Below are 19,961 nucleotides of genomic sequence, written 5' to 3'. Positions count from 1 at the left end.
TATTTTTATTCTACTGATAAGCTTACTTTTTGATGCTCAAGTATAGTGTTCAGTAAAAGTGAAATATGACAGAACTCACATATGTGTCAGCTCGTAGGCTCAGTACCTATTAAGGATATTAGTATCTTAGAGAGTTTATTTCCCAATCTTGCCTGAAGCTAAGAAAAAAAATGAAGTGTTTTAGAAGGTTAGAAATTTTTAACATTTCAACGACTTAGGAGAATATTAATTTCTAACTACATGAGCACATATAAAAAATAAAATTTAACCTTTACGTAGAACAAGAATTAACTGCTCTTCAGAGTCTATGGAGATACTCCCTGTATTAAAAAGAATATTTTCTGCTTAAGTAAGCACAAGATTATATAGTTTAAGAGGTTTTTCTCATATGTCTTTTCTGTCAGAGGAAGGATACTTCTGAGTGGAGGCATAAAAAGATTTAGTCTAGACACGTGGACGTTATAATGTGTCGGTGACTCATGATTTATATATACTTAACCAATGTGCGTTAACCATTTCTTATAGGCATTAGGACAGGATGATATAATGTTGACCACAGAAGTAAGCAAAATACATTTTCTCAAGGAACTTATAATTAAATGGGCAGACAGATATTCATCAAATAATGAGACAACTAAATGTAAATGTAGAACTGGGATAATTATTGCAAAAGAGGGAAACGTGATCTTGTAAGGATCCACAGTAGAAGAAACAGATCCCTACAAGGCAGATTTAACTGAGGGTCACTGAAGGTTGAGGCTGGGATGAGGGTGGAGAGGTAATATGGAAGATTACTCTTGGTACAAGCAAGCAGTCAGCAAAGGTTGGAAGTCAAGAAGGCTATGGAGCAAAGAAAGGTGGGAGATCACCAATGTGGTTTAAGGTGGGCATGGTATGATTATATTTTTTTTTAAAAAAATATTTGAATAGGACTGAGGATATGATGAAGAGGAGATGTTAGGAAAGCAATTACAATGTTATTGCAGCAGCAAAAGCATACTGTTAACTTAAATTTCTGGTTTGATAATTCAGTTTTATAACACTCAGCGTTTTCTGAGTATCCCAGTATGTAGGCAGTGGTGCTGGTTATTAGCAAAGTCCTGATAAGAGCGGATCCCTGCATCCAAGCAGCTCCAACTTGGTAGCTATATGTTTACAAAGATAAACATAATATAAATCATAATCCAGTTCACTGTGAGAAAGTACAGACATACACAGAAGCATACGTACGAGAATAGCACCACTCTCCCACATTGAAAGAAATGGAAGATGGAGGAAAATATCAAAGTATAAAATACACAGTCCACTATAAATAAGTGGTCCCCTCTATTCTCATCATCATGGGTCTGTGACAGATACAGATTCATTTCTACTTAATCATCTTGGAAGTATTTCAGTCATACCTACCACACTTCCTAGAGGTCAACCACTGCCTTACTGGCCCCTATGATGAAGAGGCCCCCTCTCTAATAAGCTTGCATCACCAAGTGTCTTATTTTCTTAAAGATGGCAGATACTTTAAAACTCATCCAGATTAGCTCTTAAAACACTTATGGTGCCTTTTCAGCTGCTGAATTCAACGCCTCATTATCACCCTGAATCCCCTGCATGGGCTTTTCTAAGCTTGCAAACATCAGAATTCTCAAGATCCAGTTTTGGTCCCCAGCACCAGGCCGAATGCAGCTGGAGTGGTATAAATTCTACCCCTGCTTGATAGGCCTACTCATATTAAAGAAAAGCCATTTCCCTTAATGTATTATTTTTTTAGCATATTTCAAATTTTGAGTCAAGTTCATTTGAAAGCACCCATCGAGGGTGGTACTTTTCCGTCTGAAAACTCTATAAAAGGTTCTTGTTTTAAATCAAATTGCAAGTCTTCATACCTATTAAGTATCACTTTGTAAAGTTCAACCTGTTGCTGAGAGACTATCACTGACGGTTAAAACCCAAATTACTTTTAATTCTTTTTTTTTATTTTCTACAACTGGAATCCCTATACTATCAGTGATTTTGTTCCCCACAAGTTGTATTTTAAGCACAAAATGCCATACTTGATAATAAATATGCATTCAATAAATATTGCTAAATAAATTAATAAAGTAGGGGTTGGAGTTACGCAGATAAATCTTGCCATTATGAAGTTCAATATTTTGTTTAAAAAGTAACTACAATGCAATAGGTTATATGGTAATATAACATATGCTAGGCAACTCTATACGGGAAAGTATGCTTTGCTCAGAATGCTCAGAGAAAGCCTCACAAAAGAGAGGACCTTGAGTTAAGACTTGAAGGAAAAGCCGCCATTAGCTAGAAATCCTTTCTCTATGGTCTTTATGAATAATCAGAATTTCTTATTAGTCAAAAAAATTGTCTAAATCATCACTGGCTAACATGGTAGCCACTAGCCACCTGTGGCTTTGAAAGCATTTGAAATTTGGCCCTTCCTATTTGAAACATGAATTGAGATGTGCTTTAGCGTAAAGTATACATTGATGCTCAAGATATAAAGTAAAAAATATTTTGATCACATGTTAAAATTATAATAGTTTGTTAATAGTGCATTCGGTATGTTCTTAGCATTTATTTCAGGTGTTTCTTACTGTTTTTACTAATGAGGCTACTACCTGAAAGTTTAAAATTACATTTGTAGCTCATACTTGTGAATCATAACATATTTCTTTGGACAAAATGAAAGAGTCAAAAATACTAGAGAAATCTTAATTGCATGTGATCTTAACGTATGCTACTCTAAAATTTTACTGCCAAGTGACACACTGAACAGTGAAACATCTATTACAATTATTACTGTGTCTATGAGGTGTAACTGAAAAATGGCCTACTCTGAATGAAAACTCCGCTAGTATAATCTGTGTCCACGTTCAGTAATTTAAGTGATTATCCTATCCATGTGCGAGGGGAACCCAGCCCTTGAAAAACTACTTTTTAACTCTTCACTGTCTTTTGATCTTGTTGATTTATATCACTATCACTGAAAATCTGTTACATGTTCTCTGTTTGGCACTAATGAAATTCGCCAAGTTTCTTTTAATTTCTTGGCTTCAGATCAGAAACAACCATGACAGAGAAACAGGTCAACCCCTTTCAGTGTCACTTCCAAGTTCCCGCCACTTTCTCCATACTGGAGCTGCCCCAGAACTCCATACTCACAAAAAACCAAGTCATTGAGAATTTTCTAATCAATGATTTATCAATGGCACTCAATTTTATTGACTTTTCTTTTTTTATAAAAACAGCCTGTTTCATCTTTCCACATTCTTATATCCTGATTGCTCTGAAACCAGAGAAATCTGAATTTTTCTTATTCCTAAGACTAAGGTTACCAAGGACCATGACAGTTGGCAGTCCAATAGGCACTCATCAGCCCTAAGTTTACATGGCATATCTATCATATTTGAAGGAAGACTTCAATGAGGAAATGTTATGGGTGAGTTTTTTGTTTTAATAGAATGTTATAGGAATTCTTACAGCTTAAAAAAATTATTCACTCCTCTCAAATCATGTTTTTTTTGGTGGTTGATCTTCTCTAAGTAATAGTTATGGTAAATCTTCCTCAAATTCTGTACTTAGTTTCTTCCCTTTTCATCCAGTACTCTTCATACACGAGCTCGGTGAAACCCAAGAATTCAACTACTTTCTACATATGGCAGTTGGTGAGATCTCTGACATATAAATCTCTCATCTATCTCTCTAAATAAATCAAACCATATTCAAAAACAACCACTCATAATTTTTATTAATAAAAATGTATGGAGTGGTAAGAATATGGTAAATATTATATGGCAATTATAATTTTTTATTAGTTGCTACCATCACTTATTTTACAATTTTCTGTCCAAATGTCTCTTTTCAGATTTAAATCCATTAACTTTCTTTCATCTGTTTCATATTTTGTGGTCTTTTCTGAAAATAATACCCAAACTAGAAACTTGTGGGTCATCTTTGATTGAACTTCACTTCCTCCTTTTATTTACCTCTTGCTGATCCCACTACTGTAATGAACCAATTATTATATAGTGTAACTCCTGGAATGTACCTCAAATCCCATACCTAAATCCAAATTTACACTGAATCCCTGCCCCTACTTACTGAGTATGTGGGCATCAGTAAAATGCTTTACTTTGCCCTCCCTCAGTTTTCTCCTCTCCAAAATGAAGGCAATAGAATTAACTCATGGAAATTATCTTATAGTAACTTCATAAATATGAACTCAATCTTTATAAAGTCTTAAAAATATATATAGTAAGCACAATAATAGGTGATATATGTTAAACTTCTATAATAAAGTCTTATGCAGTATAGCTCCTATATCTATGTCTTGCTAAAATTTGAGTCCTATAATGTGCACACAAAAAGCAATGTTTACTTTGTACTCATGTGATTTTGATAGCTCCCTGTTAATTTAGTTATTTGATATCTAAACTATTCTATTTATTGGGTGGTAAAATAAATAGAGATACCAGAACTATTCCTGAGAAGCTTAAAATATGTGGCAAAGATAGGAAAATGAACAGAATGTTAAATACTATTCAGAAATTCATCCCTAAACATATTTCCTCCTACATTCACTATATGAGGCCCTGGAAGTACACTGGATTAAAAAGAGAAAGGTTAAGATCAGTATTCTCTAAATTTCAGCAAAGCAAATAAACAGATCTACAAATTGTGATAAATGATATAAAGAAACACCCAGGTTTCATGATAAAGAATTGCAGTGTTTGTACAGCTTGCCCTGGGCGCCCCTGGCTGACACCTGCTCTAGCTTCAACTCTCTGGTCGAGGTCCCTCGAGCATGGCATGACCAGGGACCCCCCCCGGTGCACATCTGCTCTAGCTTCAGGCATCCCACGAAGGCAGCCCCAGCATGGCAAGACCCACTATCCCAAGTTTCCCAGAAAATCACAAACTAAAGGAGTTCATCACCACTAAACCAGGCTTCCAAAAAAAAAAAAAAAAAAAAAAAGCTAAAATGTCTTCTTTAAGGCACACCTGAGGAGTTCAGTCAGGTAAGCATCCAGCTCTTGGCTTGGTCAAAAGGTCATGATCTCACCGTTTGTGGGACTGAGCCCGTACTGGGCTGTTGACAGTGCGGAGCCTGCTTGGGATTGTCTCTCTCCTACTCTCTGCTTCTCCCTCACTCAAACTCTCCTCAAAAGACACAAACATTAAAATAAATAAATTAAAAACAAATTTAAGTGGAAAAGGTCATAACTAAAAATTAGAAAATACAGGAAAGAAGAAATCTCACCATTAAAGGCAAATAATAAAGGTGGTGAACCAGCCACTTAAAAATCTAGTGTGAAAATTTAAAAAAAAGATATAAAATATGATATTAGGGACATAGAATGTGTGTGTTGGGAGTACAGATGTAGTGCTTTTATCTTTATTTATAAAGTTTATTTGAGAGAAAAGCAAGAGAGTGCATAAGCAGGGGAGGGGAAGAGAGAGAATCCCAAGGAGGCTCCACACTGTCTGCACAGAGCCCATCGCAGGGCCCCACCTCACCCATCATGAGATCAGGACCTGAGCTGAGATCAAGAGTTGGATGCTTGACTGAACCACCCAGGCTCTCAAATGTAGTACGTTTAGAATGCACTGGAAATTAAGTGACTATCGGCTTAAGATAGACTGCTATATTTACAACATCAGTATGGGTGACCTACATGGTAACCAAAACCAAACCTATAAAAGAACCTTAACAACAACAAACTACAACAGGGGTGCCTGGGTGGCTCAGTCAGTTGAGCGTCCGACTTTGGCTCAGGTCATGATCTCATGGTTTGTGAGTTTGATCCCCGCATCGGGCTTGCTGCTGTCAGTGTGAGCCGGTTTTAGATCCTCTGTCCCCCCTCTCCCTTGCTCATGTTCTGTCTCTCAAAATAACAGTAGGAAAAAAAAAAAAAAAAAAGGTTCTCTTATCCCTCTACGTCCCTATTCCCAACCTCTCAAATAAATAATTTAAAAAATAAAAATGGGTTGAAAGCTTGAATAGTAATTTTTCAAAAGACAACATACAGATAGCCAACAGGAACACGAAAAGATTCTCAACATCACTAATCACCAGGAAAGTGTCATTCAAAACCATGGTAAGATGACCTCACACCTGTCAGACTGGGAACTGTCAAAAAGACCAAAAAAAATTGGCAAGGATGTAGAGAAAAAAAACAAATTTTGTACACTGCTGTGGGAATGCAAACCGGTGCAGCCGTTATGGGAAACAGTGCGGAGGCTCCTCAAATAGAACTACCATAAGACTGAGCAAATCCACTTCTGGGTCATTATCTGAGAAAAATAAAAACATCAATTCAAAGAGACACATGTTTTTAGGAACCTCCACACTGTGTGTGTTCTCTCACACAGAAATATCACACACACACACACACACACACACACACACACACGAAATATTATTCAGCCACAAAAAATGAAGTCTTAAATTGAAACAGGCTCAGTAGAAACAAAATGTTGGTGATGAGTGGGTAGTGACTGGAAGGTGGACAAAATAGGTGAATGAGACTAAGTGGTACAATCCTTCACTTATTAAGACATGGAAATATAATGTACAGGGCATACAGTCAGTAATATTGCAACAACTCGGTAAGGTGACATATGGTAACTACATTTATCATGGGGGTCGCTTCCTATAAACATATCAAATCACTATAATGTACACCTGAAATTAATAGGATTGTAGATCAAGTATACTTCAATTAAAAAAGAAGAAGAAGAAGAAGAAGAAGAAGAATCGGGGCACCTGGGTGGCTCAGTTGGTTAAGCATCCATCTTTGGCTCAGGTCATGATCTCACAGTTCGTGAGTTCGAGCCCCACACTGGGCTCTGTGCTGACAGATTAAGATTCTGTGTCACCCTCTCTCTCCGTCCCTCCCCTCCCTTCCTTGTGCGTTGTCTATCTTTCAAAAATAAATAAGCCTAAAAAAAAAAAAAAAAAAGAATCATGGTTGTGAACGGCTCTTAATCAGTAGGTGAGGACGGTCCCCTTGAGAAGGTAGCATGGAGCCTGGGCCTGAAGGACAGTGTGAGCCCAATGGGTGAAGGGATTCAGGAAGAATGTCTCCGTAATAGGGCGGCATGTTTGAAACTAATGGAAAGGCAGCTGTATGCCTCTTCCTCCAGGGTGAGTGAAGGGTTAGACAGCCTGAGACCTTCAAGAGGTAAGAAGCCCTCAGAACATGTCTTGTTTTGTGGGCCACAAGAACCATTTGGATTTTATGTAAGTACATTTGATGCTTCTGAAATGTTTCAAGCAAAGAGATAATTTATGTTTTAAAAAGTGAAATGAGAGGAAAAATACAGGGGTACTAGTGCAGTCTGGTGATCAAAGACAGATGTCATTGGAAGTGACATCTAAGCTAAGATCTAAGGGATGAGAAAATTCAACTTGTCATTTTGTCTGGATCTACGTGCTGTAGAATAAGAGATATATGCAGATGTTCAGTAACAGAAGGCTAGAATTTGACTTGTACTTGTGAACCCACTCTATTATTTATAGTCACAAAGAATAAATGAAGCTTTATATTTGATAAAATCCCAGCATGTGGTTGAGGTAAATTAGCTATCGACGATAGCATTTTTAACTAAAATTTTTAAACTGAATTTCAGCAACAAATGCAGTATCCTTGAAATCTCTCTTGCAGTATTTTCTCTATCTTGAGACAGATTTGAGAAATCGTACATTCGGATTCATTTTTTCTTAAGCCCTTATAGATCTCAGGGCTATTACCCTCAAAATATAATTTGAATATTTTAAGCGTGTGCCATATCCACTTTATAGAAAAAAATAAAGAGACAGGCTGGATTTCAGGAAAAAAAATGCCTTAAAATTGTATTGTCTTAGGAAATGGGAATATCCGGGTCCAGTGGAGATACCACTTACGGATAAAGACAAAATTAAATCAAACGTTGTTTTCCACTTATGAGTACATTAAAATCATCCCTGGTCTCATTCAGCGTGCAGGCATGGCACACCTTCTACGTGTCCTATCAGCATTTTATGAGGTGTTACGTATATAATGATCAAACAATGTTCAGCTCCTGTCTCTAAAAGCAGGAACCTACTAGAGGAGAAAAGAGACACACAATGAAACAGGCGAGTCAGCCATGAACGATGCTCTGGTATAAACAAGGTGCTGTGGGGTATGCGGGAGCAGCACCCAAAGTGGACTCCGATGCCAAAAAATAAAAAGGAAAGGTGTTCCATGCAGAAGGAGCAAGTCATTTAAGAGCAGCTAAGGCAAAGCAGGAGGAGTCTGAGAAAAGAGCAGCTCCACCATTTGGCTGAAGGTTGACCTGGGAGGGACCAGTAAGGTCAGAGAGTCTGTGGTTTTTGTCTGTAGACAATTGGGAGCCATGGGCATTTTAAGCTGGCATGTGTCACAGTCACATTTGCTTTGCAAAAGCTTACTTCGCCAGGGATGCTGATGGATTGGATCTGGTAGAGACTGGGGTGACTGGCATAATCCAGGAAGGTGACGTTGGACCCTGGGCAAAATCAGGTGCAGCATCAAGGCAGAGAATGGCATAGAGTCAAGAATCAATAAAGTAAAATTCCTATTTGGGGGTACTGATTGGGTACGGGAAATGGAAGAGAAAGAAAAGTAAAGGCTGACTGATTCCCCTCAAAAAACATGGAAGTAGGGACTAAATTAGGGGGAGAGGTAGGGATATAGGAAAACTGTTCAGGGTTTAATAATTCTATTCAATTTCTAATGCCAGCAGTCTGTTAGAATGATGATTGTGCCCATCTAGAGTTCTGCAGATCATCTGCACAAAAGAGATGTTGCTTTCCATATCATAAGACAGGGAAACATTTCATTATAACCGAAACTGAACTTCCCTTTACTGCCCCAAAAGTATCACAGAGTCCTCTTCATGAAATGTGCAAGTTAGAATGATTTGAGTCTCAAAATAGAGCTAAAACTGACCTAAATACAATGAATAGTGTGTGTACAAAGACAACTGATATACCATATGTTTTGGTTATAATGCACTAATATCTCAAATTTATCATATGCAATTCTTGATGTGTTCTCTCAAAGTGGGAAGTTGTTGGACGATACTGTAAATTAGACACTCAGAGTTAACCGAAGAAGTGATAAAGCTGCTTTGTAAAGCAGATCAAAGATTCTGCTAGCTCTAATTTGGCAGTACCTAGGTTGTGATGCCCACAGATCTATAGGCATTTCCCAGAGACACACAAGGCTTTGATATTGGAAAACACATAGCGAAAAATACCTTTTAAAGGACATTCAGAAGCCAGCCCTGCCTGTGTCTGGGTCCTGGCTCGGACACCTTATAACTTTGTGCATGTTTCCTCCAATTTACGGTTTTCTCATATAAAAAGTGGGCATGATACTACTTACTAATACCCGCCTATGAAATGTGTTATGAGAATTGAATTAGACCATGCTTGTAAAGTACATAGCTAATGTCTATCTCTGTCCTTTATCATCAATAGGACTGCTGTATCAAGTACGTTCTCTTGTTATAGATTATGATGGAGATCAGTCTTTTACACAGTGCTATCATATTGTTTTCTGCAATCTATTATTTTTACTTAGGTAATACTGTCACTTACAAAACTAGGAATATACTTTCCTGTTGAACAAAATCACGAGTGGCCACAATAATGGGAGCAAATACAGTTCAGCACTTCGTACCCCAGGAAAGAAAAGTGAAAAGATGCATGGCAGCTGAATGTGACGCTTGCCATACTGCGCACACTGGAAGAACCTGAACTTGAATTCCATGTGGTAAGCAGCATTTTCTACAAATGTCTTATTGCACTTGAAGCTGGGCCAGCCTAACATATCCCAATTGTGGCTGAAGAGCAAAGAGCTTGAGGGGATGTTACAGGACTTCAATTACTTGGACCTAATGGTCCAAATAGGGAAAAAACAAAGTTGAATATAGTGACAGCGACAGTGTTAGTGTGCAGGAAAATGCACAAGCTAACAAAGAAAAGTGTGCAGACTAAGGAAGAAACTAGCTATAATATTCTCTGGATAGATGTGCAATAATACTGAAACTGTATTTTACTTTTTTAATGTTTATTTTGGAAGAGTAAGTGAGCACACACAAGAAGAAGAGGGGCAGAGAGCACACAGAGCCTGACATGGGGCTCGGTCTCAGACCACTGTGAGATCATGACCTGAGCAGAAATCAGGTTGGACGCTTAGCTGACTGAGCCCCCCAGGTGCCTCCAAACCATATTTAAAACAACTGAAATTCTTCCTCTCTGTTCATTTCTCAAAATCCACTGAAGTAATAAATTAGTGTCAGTCATTCGTAAAATGTCTTTTGAAGTGCTTTCAGCCTGGTTGAAAAATAAGCATGTATGTCAACAATTATGCATTTAACTATGATAAAAATGCATAACAAAATTTGAGGCAAAATATTTAGTCAGACGTTAGAATACTAAAGTATCTTGCCATAGACTGATGAAATGTTTCTACTGATGAGATGCAAAATAACTTCATCTCATTGATAACTTTCCCATGAACGTTGAATATGACCATAATCTCTCAAGTTGTACTCAGTGTACATAAAGGAAGCTTCAGGATCTAGTTTTGGGATCATCACTTTCATTTAGAGAATTCTGGTGCAAATAAATCAGAAAGGGTGAGAACAAAGCGGGAATGCGAGAAGATCCCGGAAATAATTCACCCATGAAACTGAAAGGACACAGAGGTGAGGTGAGCACAGCCAACTTCAGACAACATGACTTTCCAATTTTAAGAAAGGACTACATGTGAACAATTTTTTAAAAAATATTTTCAAGGTGCAATTCCTTTGTAGTTTTAATCCAAAGTCAGTGATTAAGAGTAAGGAGACCTAGAATCTTATGTCATAATCTGCACTGTTATACCTTGCACCTCATTGTACCTCATTCTCCCCCTCTGCAAAATGCAGGGGTTTGGGCTGGAATTGATTTCTGTGATGCCCTCCAATATGAGCATTCTGGAACCTTCAGGGCATCCCTTTCTCTCATAAGCAGCTTTAATTTGAAATCTCACTGGACCACAAACTTGACACACAAGGAAGCACCTTTTCTAGGGGTCTAAAGCCCAGGTGCTTCTCCAGTTTCATCCCTAAATTGAACTAGATTCTCAAGGAGTTCTTCCCCATTTCCATGCCTTCACCTTTCTATTTTCTAGCGATATTTATTCAGAACCCTAAAAAGGTTGAGCTACAAATCCTGGTATTGAGTGTCTAGGAATGTAAGTCATCTTACTTCTTGGGGTAGAAAGAATGCATTATTTGTGCCCTAGAAGTCATGACCCGTGCCAGGCTGTCCGTCCCATCCACACTGACTTTGGTACACATTGTGTGAAAACCAAGAGAATATCCAAAGTTCTGCATATCTGCTTCTAAAGACTCAGGAAAAAAAGAGACTCAATGCTGAACAGAAATACCAGTTTTTGAACATGTTGATTACTGAGCCGAGTCCTTACTAAGAAATAAAAGCCACTAGTTCCAAAATGAATTTCAGTACAATAGGGTCTATTTTGACTTTTTTTTTTTGGACTTGAAGAAACTTTAGAAAAACACAATAAAATATAAAACATAAACACCTTATCCTAAGAAGTAGAAGAGGTGTTCCTAACTTGGTATCTATTGAAGGAAAATGTTCAAATGTAACAAAAAAGTAGGAATACTTAACTAAATTTTGATGAATTCCACAAAACTATAGTCTTACCCTGAGATATATGTCTACACACACACATACTCAAATATATTTTATGCAAGAATGAAATCTAATAATACTCAATTTCACTTCTTATCAGTAACAGCTACGTAATGATTCTTGGCTAATTAGAATCAAGCAACCTGAACTACAAGGAATCCCTAAGTCAAAGGTAAAAGTATGTTGTAGGCTTCATTAGACAGTCTTGATAATTAACTGCTGTATGATTAAATTCTGGGAAATACAATTTTATCTTATTCTTTTGAAGTACCATGTAGTTTAAGTAAACTAGCCAGGTTAAGTTCAAGAAGAGCCATCTACCTTTACAATGGTTACATCTTTTTCAGAATTTATGCTAGTCATTTGAATTCTATGCTAATCAGGCTTTAACTGTGAATTACCATTTCTAATGATTTTCTGAGACTTTCTGCCACCTGTGTGAAGTTATTTGGAATTTTTTTTTCCTTTCTAGATTTATTTGGTTAGCTGAAGTTACTGAAAGCAGTAGTTTCCATCTGTGACATCATTTACAGTGTGTTAGTAACTAGGTCTTAGCTTAGTTAATGGGTTGAGAACTTGCTTCACCAATAACACTTAAAAGTTCTTGCATGTCCACTATATGGGAGGCACATGACTATCTCATTTAAGTCTTACAATAACCTTACGAGTCTAGTTCTACTATTTTCTCCTCTTAAATTAAGAAACCAGCTTTAGTAGAATTAATGTTCCCCTGGTGAAAAACTAGTATATGTTGGGAGCAGTAATAAATGCTAGGTTTACCTAACTCCATAAATCTGGTTTTTAAATATTACACAATGACGACTCACACTGCCAAACTCTTTTACAAAAATATATTACAAATGGGTTCACAAATTATATTAGACCCATTTACATTAGAAAACACACAGCCGAGTCTCAGATGCAATATTAAATGCTTACTGTCCTTGCTGTGCGAAGTTATGCTATGAAAGACAACGTAGCAAAGGACTAAACCCATTACCCGATGCCCATGTTGGCTAGCTCCCAACTTTTAAAAGCGTACTGCATAGTCTCTCATAAAACTGTAATTCTAATATGTTATAAATCTTATTTAACCACGTAATAAAGTAATCAAGAAGAGTACAATTAAATAGGTTAATTCTTGGAAAATTAGAACTTTTGCAGTGCTGGAATTACAATCTTTTTAAGTTTGTGAATAATCATAAAATGTTCCTTAAATCTTTTCCGAAAAGAGGGGGGAGGTATAAAGCTGTAATTTCTGAAGTAACCATCTTATCAAAACAACATAGAAAGATTCTGGTCTAATATATCTCTCCTGTAGGGTATTATAGAACAACATGGTAGATTTGAAAAAAAAAAAAATCTATCAGTTTTAAACAGCCCTGTATCTTCACTGTGGTTTTAAAAGAGAAATTTTTTTTTTTTTCTGTGTTTTAAATATGCCATTGGAAAGTGTGGCCAAGTGAACATGGGTTGCTCATTGAACAAAACACAAAAGAAGAGAATATTTGCATATGTTCTCAAAAAGGTAGTCGAGGCAAATGGAAAGAGAAGAGTCACGGTCTATGCCTGGCCGCTGTGACTGCTCTTGCAGCAAAAGCATTGGAAACCGTACCCACCCAGTAATGTCAAAACACAGGCGAGGATGGCGATCAGGGCTCCCGTGCTGAGGCCGGCAGGTAGGACGTAGGCCTCCGCGTTGCAGGTCTGGGCTACCCCGTCGGCATCACAGTCACAGACGCGGATGGTGAGGGTGTTTGTGCTGCTGAGGGAAGGCGATCCGCTGTCCACGATGAAGATCGGCAGATAGTACACAGACTGCTCCTGTCTCCGGAAGCCATTTCTCCTGGTGAGAACGGAAGCCGTGTTGTCTAGGATAGAGAGAGGAAACGTGGGCCACACGATTTCTGGTAGACCTCAGTCCTGCCAAACTGTATGTAATTTAAAGGGGGAGTGGGAGGATGGACGAAATACGTGAAGGGGATTAAGAGGTACAAACTTCTAGAACACACACGCAATGTATGTGATCTAAGTCCTTCTGTTTAGTGTCTTTGGACAGAACAAGGGGATTAAGGGGTACAAATTTCTAGAACACACACACGCAATGTATGTGATCTAAGTCCTTCTGTTTAGTGTCTTTGGACAGAACATTATATATTACCCAATAGTGGTTCATTGTAGCACAGATTAATACATTTACCTCATGCTATAGAGTTATGACCAAAGGAAACAGCTACGAAGTAAACCTGAATAAGGAAATTTTTATTCATCACTTTTTAACCGCAGCTTTGTGGAAATTACATGTAGTCTACACTTTTAAATTTCAAACCACAGAGTTACAAAGAGGATGATTCAAAGGAATTTGCAGAATTCTCAGAGAGCACAAAGAAAAATCCCTATCTGTCCACTCTGGCGAATTCAAACCCAATATAGAAACTATTAAAATAAGTCAATCCAGCTTCATCTGAGTTAAGTATAGAAATGAGAAAGGGATTATAGTGTAGTTTTTTAAAAATCCATAGTGGTATATATCATTACTCAAGCCCCATGTATATAAACATTGTGTCAGTGATAAAACGGGTCATTTGTGTTTAATTCATATTCAATATTCTATTTCATCTAAACACTTAGAATAATCATGAAACTTTTAACAGTGATCAATAAGTCTGTATCACATAACTGTGATTTCTATTTCAGAAATAATTTTCTCTCTGCTAGCAGTTTACCCAGCTACCTTGTCTTAATTAACTAATTAGAGAATTTCTGTGATCCTTTAAATTTACAGCAATTAACACATAAAGGAAAATAGGATGATAGTTTCATCCAGTGTACTTTAATACTGTATCTCCTTCCCAAGCTATCAAAAAAATACTTATCCAACATTATCATAAAAGAATGAACCATGCTCTAATGAAAGAGCAAGCTGAAATCTAGTCTATCCAAATAGCACCACACAGCAAGCTTACAAAACATATAACCTGCAATTGCAAATATGGCAAGAATAACTTTGATTTTCAGATTCCATCTGGTAAGTAAGTTTTTATGTAAACAAATCTTTTATTTTAAAACATGAATTTGAGGTGTTCACTGAAAACCAACACATGGAGCTGTTGAAGGATATTGTTTTCAGTATGTTTCTAACACTTAATAGAAACACACACATCTATTTCTTTGCCTCTAACCATTCAGATATATGTATTCATGATGTGATACACAAAGTTTTTTTTCAGAGTCACTGAACCATAATCAAACATGCCTGGCATCATAGAGTATACTGGCATGCGCGTGCACACACACACACAATGAATCAAGGAACACATGCAAAAATGCCCAATCCATGAGGAGAGAGCTGTGTGCTCAGGAGAGACAGCATAAAATGCATGATGTTCTCTATGCATTTCCTATGATGGAGGCCAATATAAGAACTAACCTCCTAATTCCTACATGTTTTCCTCCAAAGTCCATGCTAGGGAGCTCTGGGCTTGATTTAGGAAAATCTTTCAATTGTGCATTTACTGTCCAACAATCATGGCGGTCCTGGATGAAGACATGTGGGGGAAATACACTTTCCTGGGAAGGTCAGAAATTCCCCTCTCTGCATTTGTGCTGGATAAATCCAAGTGCTGAGAATTGTCCCTTCCAAATACGATTAAGTCAGAAAGTTTGGGATTACCCACATAAGGAATGCTCTTCCTTTTATATTACTGAAGGGACAAGATAGCCTTCTCATTTAAGCAGAGAATGGGGTCAGGAAAAATATTTTTAAGACTGAAATTTTGAGGTCAAAGTTGGATTTTCTGCACTAAAGGGGATGGTGGCTTCAGGCAAAAAGTACTGATAATGCCCACCTTCTGAGTAGGTCATTTTAGATGAGCCACTGTCTGACTAGAAAATCTGTTTCTACATATTTTTATTCTGAAGCCTGATTCATATATTCAAACTGAAAGAAATACATTTTCTGTATTGTTGAGGAACACTATTCTTGATATATCAGTTTCAAATACCCTTGTTAAAATGAATACCTTGAATGAAAACGCCTGTGAATATATAAATTCAAAATTAGACAATAGCATGGTCTTCTGCTTCCTTTAAAAGTTCTTATAATTGTCTATATGTCTATTATATATATAAAATTGTCTATATATGTTTATACATGCCTATCAGTCTGTATATATTTAAAAATATAAATATATGTGTGTATGTGTATATATATAAGCAAAATCAAAATATACTTACAGGTATTTGTGAAAATGTTTCTATAAGGACACTTAGAGGGGCACCTGGGTGGCTCAGCCAAACTTCTAATTTGGCTCAGGTCATGATCACACAGTTCACGAGGTCAGGCCCTGCATCAGGCTCTGTGCTGACAGCTCAGATCCTGAAGCCTGCTTCAGATTTTGTGTCTCCCCTCTCTCTCTGCCCCTCTCCCACTTGTGCTCTCTCAAATAAACGTTAAATTTTGTTTTTTAAAAATGACACGGAACGGAAGAGAGTGTTCACCTTTGAGTTAGAGAAATGAGATTTAGATGACCTGAAATTCCGTTTTTTACTTCCTCGCATCAGGAGTATATCTTTTAATTATTTGCATGGATTACTTTTATGTAAAAATAAAGGACAATATTAAAAATATTGTCAAAATTGATTTAGGTTGAAGTCATATTGGAAATACCAATTATTTCCCTAATGTCTCCGTTATACCCATATAGGATAGTTTTATTAACACATTCAGCTTGCCCCTCAAATGTCTAGAAGTAAAGAGAGAGCTGGATATGGCTTCCCCCTTATTTAGATTTAGGCCTTAAATGATTTAAGTAGCAGCTGCTTCTTGATGACAGCAAATCCATAGATAAAAATTACTTACGAGGCTCACTGCCCTTTAATATTTTTAAGGGTTTATTTATTTATTTTGAGAGAGACAGACACAGCATGAGTGCAGGAATGGCAGAGAGAGGGAAAGAGTGAGAATCCCAAGCTCTGGGCTGTTGGCGCAGAGCCTGACCTGGGGCTCAAACTCACAAAATAGTGACATCATGACCTGAGCTGAATCCAAGAGTTGGATGCTTAACTGACTGAGCCACCCAGGTGGCTCAATCATTAATTAAATCATTGCCCTTTAATTAATGTCCTTGCATGTGTGTGTATATGTTATGTATATGTGTTCCACAATCAGGATTCCTGAGTGAGAAAAAGTAGTTGCTTAGAGAGTTTGTACCTTCTGCCTCCACCGGTGACCATGATTTAATCCCTTACCTTTGTTATCTTTCAATGAAAAGTTGTGGTTATTTGTTGCATCAGTTGTTAAGCTGAAATAAAACTGGTGTCCGTTGGATGGCTCATCTCTATCAACAGCACTGATCTTCTGGATAACCTGGAATGGAGAATTAAAACATGTTGTGCTCGGCTTTGTTTTCTGTGATAGAAAAGAGCAATTTTACACCATATAATAAATACCATCCTCCTGGGAGGAAAGACCAGATATACTACTATGAACCCAATCTAAAAAGGGCTCTGAAAAACAAGCCATGTCCTTTTCAAATGCTGTGTCTGAATTTACTTTTGTGAACCAGAGAAATAAGCTGTACCAGCTGATGACGGCATCCCAGTAAGCATTACAAAAACACTGAACAAAATGGATGAGTAGAACAAACCACACCAAGATTTTACTGCGCCTAATTCTTAGGAGTTCAAGGTGCTTACGACCTGCTGTGTAAAGTGGGGAACAGCTCAATCAAGCTTAATATGCCAGACTTCTTAAAGGAGTCAAAGCCCTCAACCATTTACCATGGCTTTTACAATGTTTGTCTTTCTTCCTGAGAAATTTCATCATCCCAATTAAACCAGAATTTTAAAGTTCCTTCAATATTATTAGTTTATACTACATATCAAAGTGTTAGTTTTGCTGAGACATGCTGGTTGATTATATTTTATCTTAAAACCGGCAGAATTTCAAAGGCAAGAACTGCTGGATATTTTAAAAGTCACAAGCTAGGAGGCTGGTGTTCTGAAAGCTCTTACCTGCCCTGGCTGGGCATTCTCGCACACCGTGGTTTCATACTCCATAGCAAATTCAGGGGCATTGTCATTGATGTCGAGTATAGTAATGGCCACATAGCCTCTTCCAACTTGAGATGGATTCTCTAATAAAGAGGAAAATGTCTTATTTATTCTGAGAGTAAAGCTGTTATTCCATTACCATTTTACTCAAGAAACTCCTATTAAAAACAGAATCAATCAACATGGTTTGCCTCTCTAAATCATGATCACAATAAGAAAATGACCAAATGTTGAATGAAATCTAGAAACTTAACACTGTAGACTTCAACGAGAGCAACAAAATTTGATCCAAACATCATAAGTACTTACAGTATATACATTTTTTTGTCCTTGATAAAAATATCATTAGAAAAATGACCAATGACCAATAAATCATGAATCTCAATGTTCCTTGAAGCTAGGGCTCAGATGTGTATGACTACACATAAATATGTACATCCATATATGTACATAATAAGCATAACATAGAAGTGTGCATTATTCCTTTAATGTTTTTCTTACCAGGGACTCAAATTAGTTCAACATCAATATGCAAATCTGAGTGTCTTGGCTAGAGATCAACTTACTACTTTCTGGAAGCTATTGGCCCAACTCTGTATCAGCATAAATATAGCTTATGAAATATGACTATGAAGCAACAAGAAATCCTCTGAAGGTAACTCAGGCCCATTATTTTATAGTCATCTCTTTTCATTAACTTTCTGAGAATTAGAAAATACAGTGAGTGAATATAAATTTATTTCACATCTTGAAGTTCCAGATTTCAAAAATTTTGCTTAATTCAAATAAGCATGTGATATAGCTCAACTAGAAATTATAACCTCGTGACAGCCTAGTCACCACTCTCAACGTCCCCCATCCTAACTGAATATTAAGCCTTGCAACTTACGGCTCTCCATGGCAAGAACTGTGATATTATGAACAGCATTTGTCTCTCGATCCAAAGATTTGGCGGTTGTAATAACTCCACTGTTGGCATCGATATTGAAATATCTCTCCAAATCTGTGTTTCTGTCAATTGAATACCTAATTCCACATTAAAAAGAAGAAAAAAACTTCAGTATTTATGTTTGATTATAATGTGCTAAATTTATTTCATTAATGACATGGTCAGTCATCAGATCCTGCTGATACCCATAATCTGTCATATTAGTAACAAATACATGCCTAGTTTAAAATTTCACCAAAGTTATAGTTGGTTGATAAGTTCCTGTCAGTAATCTTTTTTGCTTTTCTGTCAGTAAAAAAAATAAACACCCTAGTAGAGTTCTCTTCATAGCAGATTTGATATTTTAAGCTTCAAATTTATTTTTTTATTATGTTGGCCCCCCAAAATAATTTACAATAGACTTAGTAGCCTCTGCCATGGTTATAGGCCCTTCGAATGAATTTCTATAAGTGAAATATTTATAGACATCTTGCCCATTCACATATACTTAGTAAAAGCTTTTTCTTGACAACTCCAGCCAGATCTTAACCCCCAGTTTAAAAAAAAAAAAAAATCACTCAGGATCGTGAACAGGATTCCATAGATATGTTTCAAGGTAGAGCCCCTAAAATTCCATGGATATTTTGGTGTGTAGGACCATTTTATCAAAAAAATTGCTATCCAAACAGGAGTGAAAAATGACTGCTCCACCTGTATTCTTAATCCATTATGCTGTTATTTGTTCTATATACAAAATTCACCCACCTCCCATTAATGAGTGTCTTCCAACGCCACCCCCAGTCATTGAGTAAAGGAGTCTCATTTAGAAACAAATAACAGATAAACATATACCCAACTTAAGAAAGTATTTTATGTTTCCATAGTTCTCCAACTACTATTATAAACAGTATCATCTATTCCCAGTCTGCTGTATCACAAAATGCTAGACATAGAGCAAGGAAAGAGGAGGCATCGGAAAATGTTAGAAGATTAACCACAAACCAACAAATCTGGTCTTTGTCCAGCAACAGGCATTTGGGTATTGACAATCTTAGGAACCTATTTTCTGATGATTTCTATTTTCTTGATGGCATCTGAAACAAGATAATAAGCTGAGAGAGCAAAGGGGCATAGGTGATTTGAGGAGAGCATTCATTTTTTAGGAGAGACATAAATATAAATACACAGAGACCAGAGGATGCCTAACAGAAGAGCTAAGCATTGTGGACCGATCCTCTGAGATTATGTTCATCAATG

The 19,961-nt window shown here is 37.0% G+C and overlaps 1 protein-coding gene across 2 annotated transcripts in view; it reads right to left on the bottom strand.

Moving 5' to 3' along the window:
* The window catches only part of CDH7 (cadherin 7), a 110,309-nt gene that overhangs the window by 3,145 nt on the left and 87,203 nt on the right, over window positions 1-19,961 (bottom strand). For both annotated transcript variants that reach the window (XM_039238744.1, XM_039238745.1), the window contains 4 exons: window positions 18,666-18,802; window positions 17,738-17,859; window positions 16,973-17,090; window positions 13,342-13,593 (listed from right to left, as the gene is read on the bottom strand). In XM_039238744.1, coding sequence (XP_039094675.1) covers window positions 13,342-13,593; window positions 16,973-17,090; window positions 17,738-17,859; window positions 18,666-18,802 — 629 coding nt within the window. The remainder of the gene's footprint in view (window positions 1-13,341; window positions 13,594-16,972; window positions 17,091-17,737; window positions 17,860-18,665; window positions 18,803-19,961) is intronic.

This window comes from Hyaena hyaena, unplaced genomic scaffold, assembly GCF_003009895.1.
Source record: "Hyaena hyaena isolate Hyena2069 unplaced genomic scaffold, ASM300989v1 scaffold_145, whole genome shotgun sequence".
NCBI classification, from domain to species: Eukaryota; Metazoa; Chordata; class Mammalia; order Carnivora; family Hyaenidae; genus Hyaena; species Hyaena hyaena.
The sequence above is the reverse complement of the archived record's forward strand: the minus strand, read 5'-3'. Positions and strand labels throughout refer to the sequence as shown.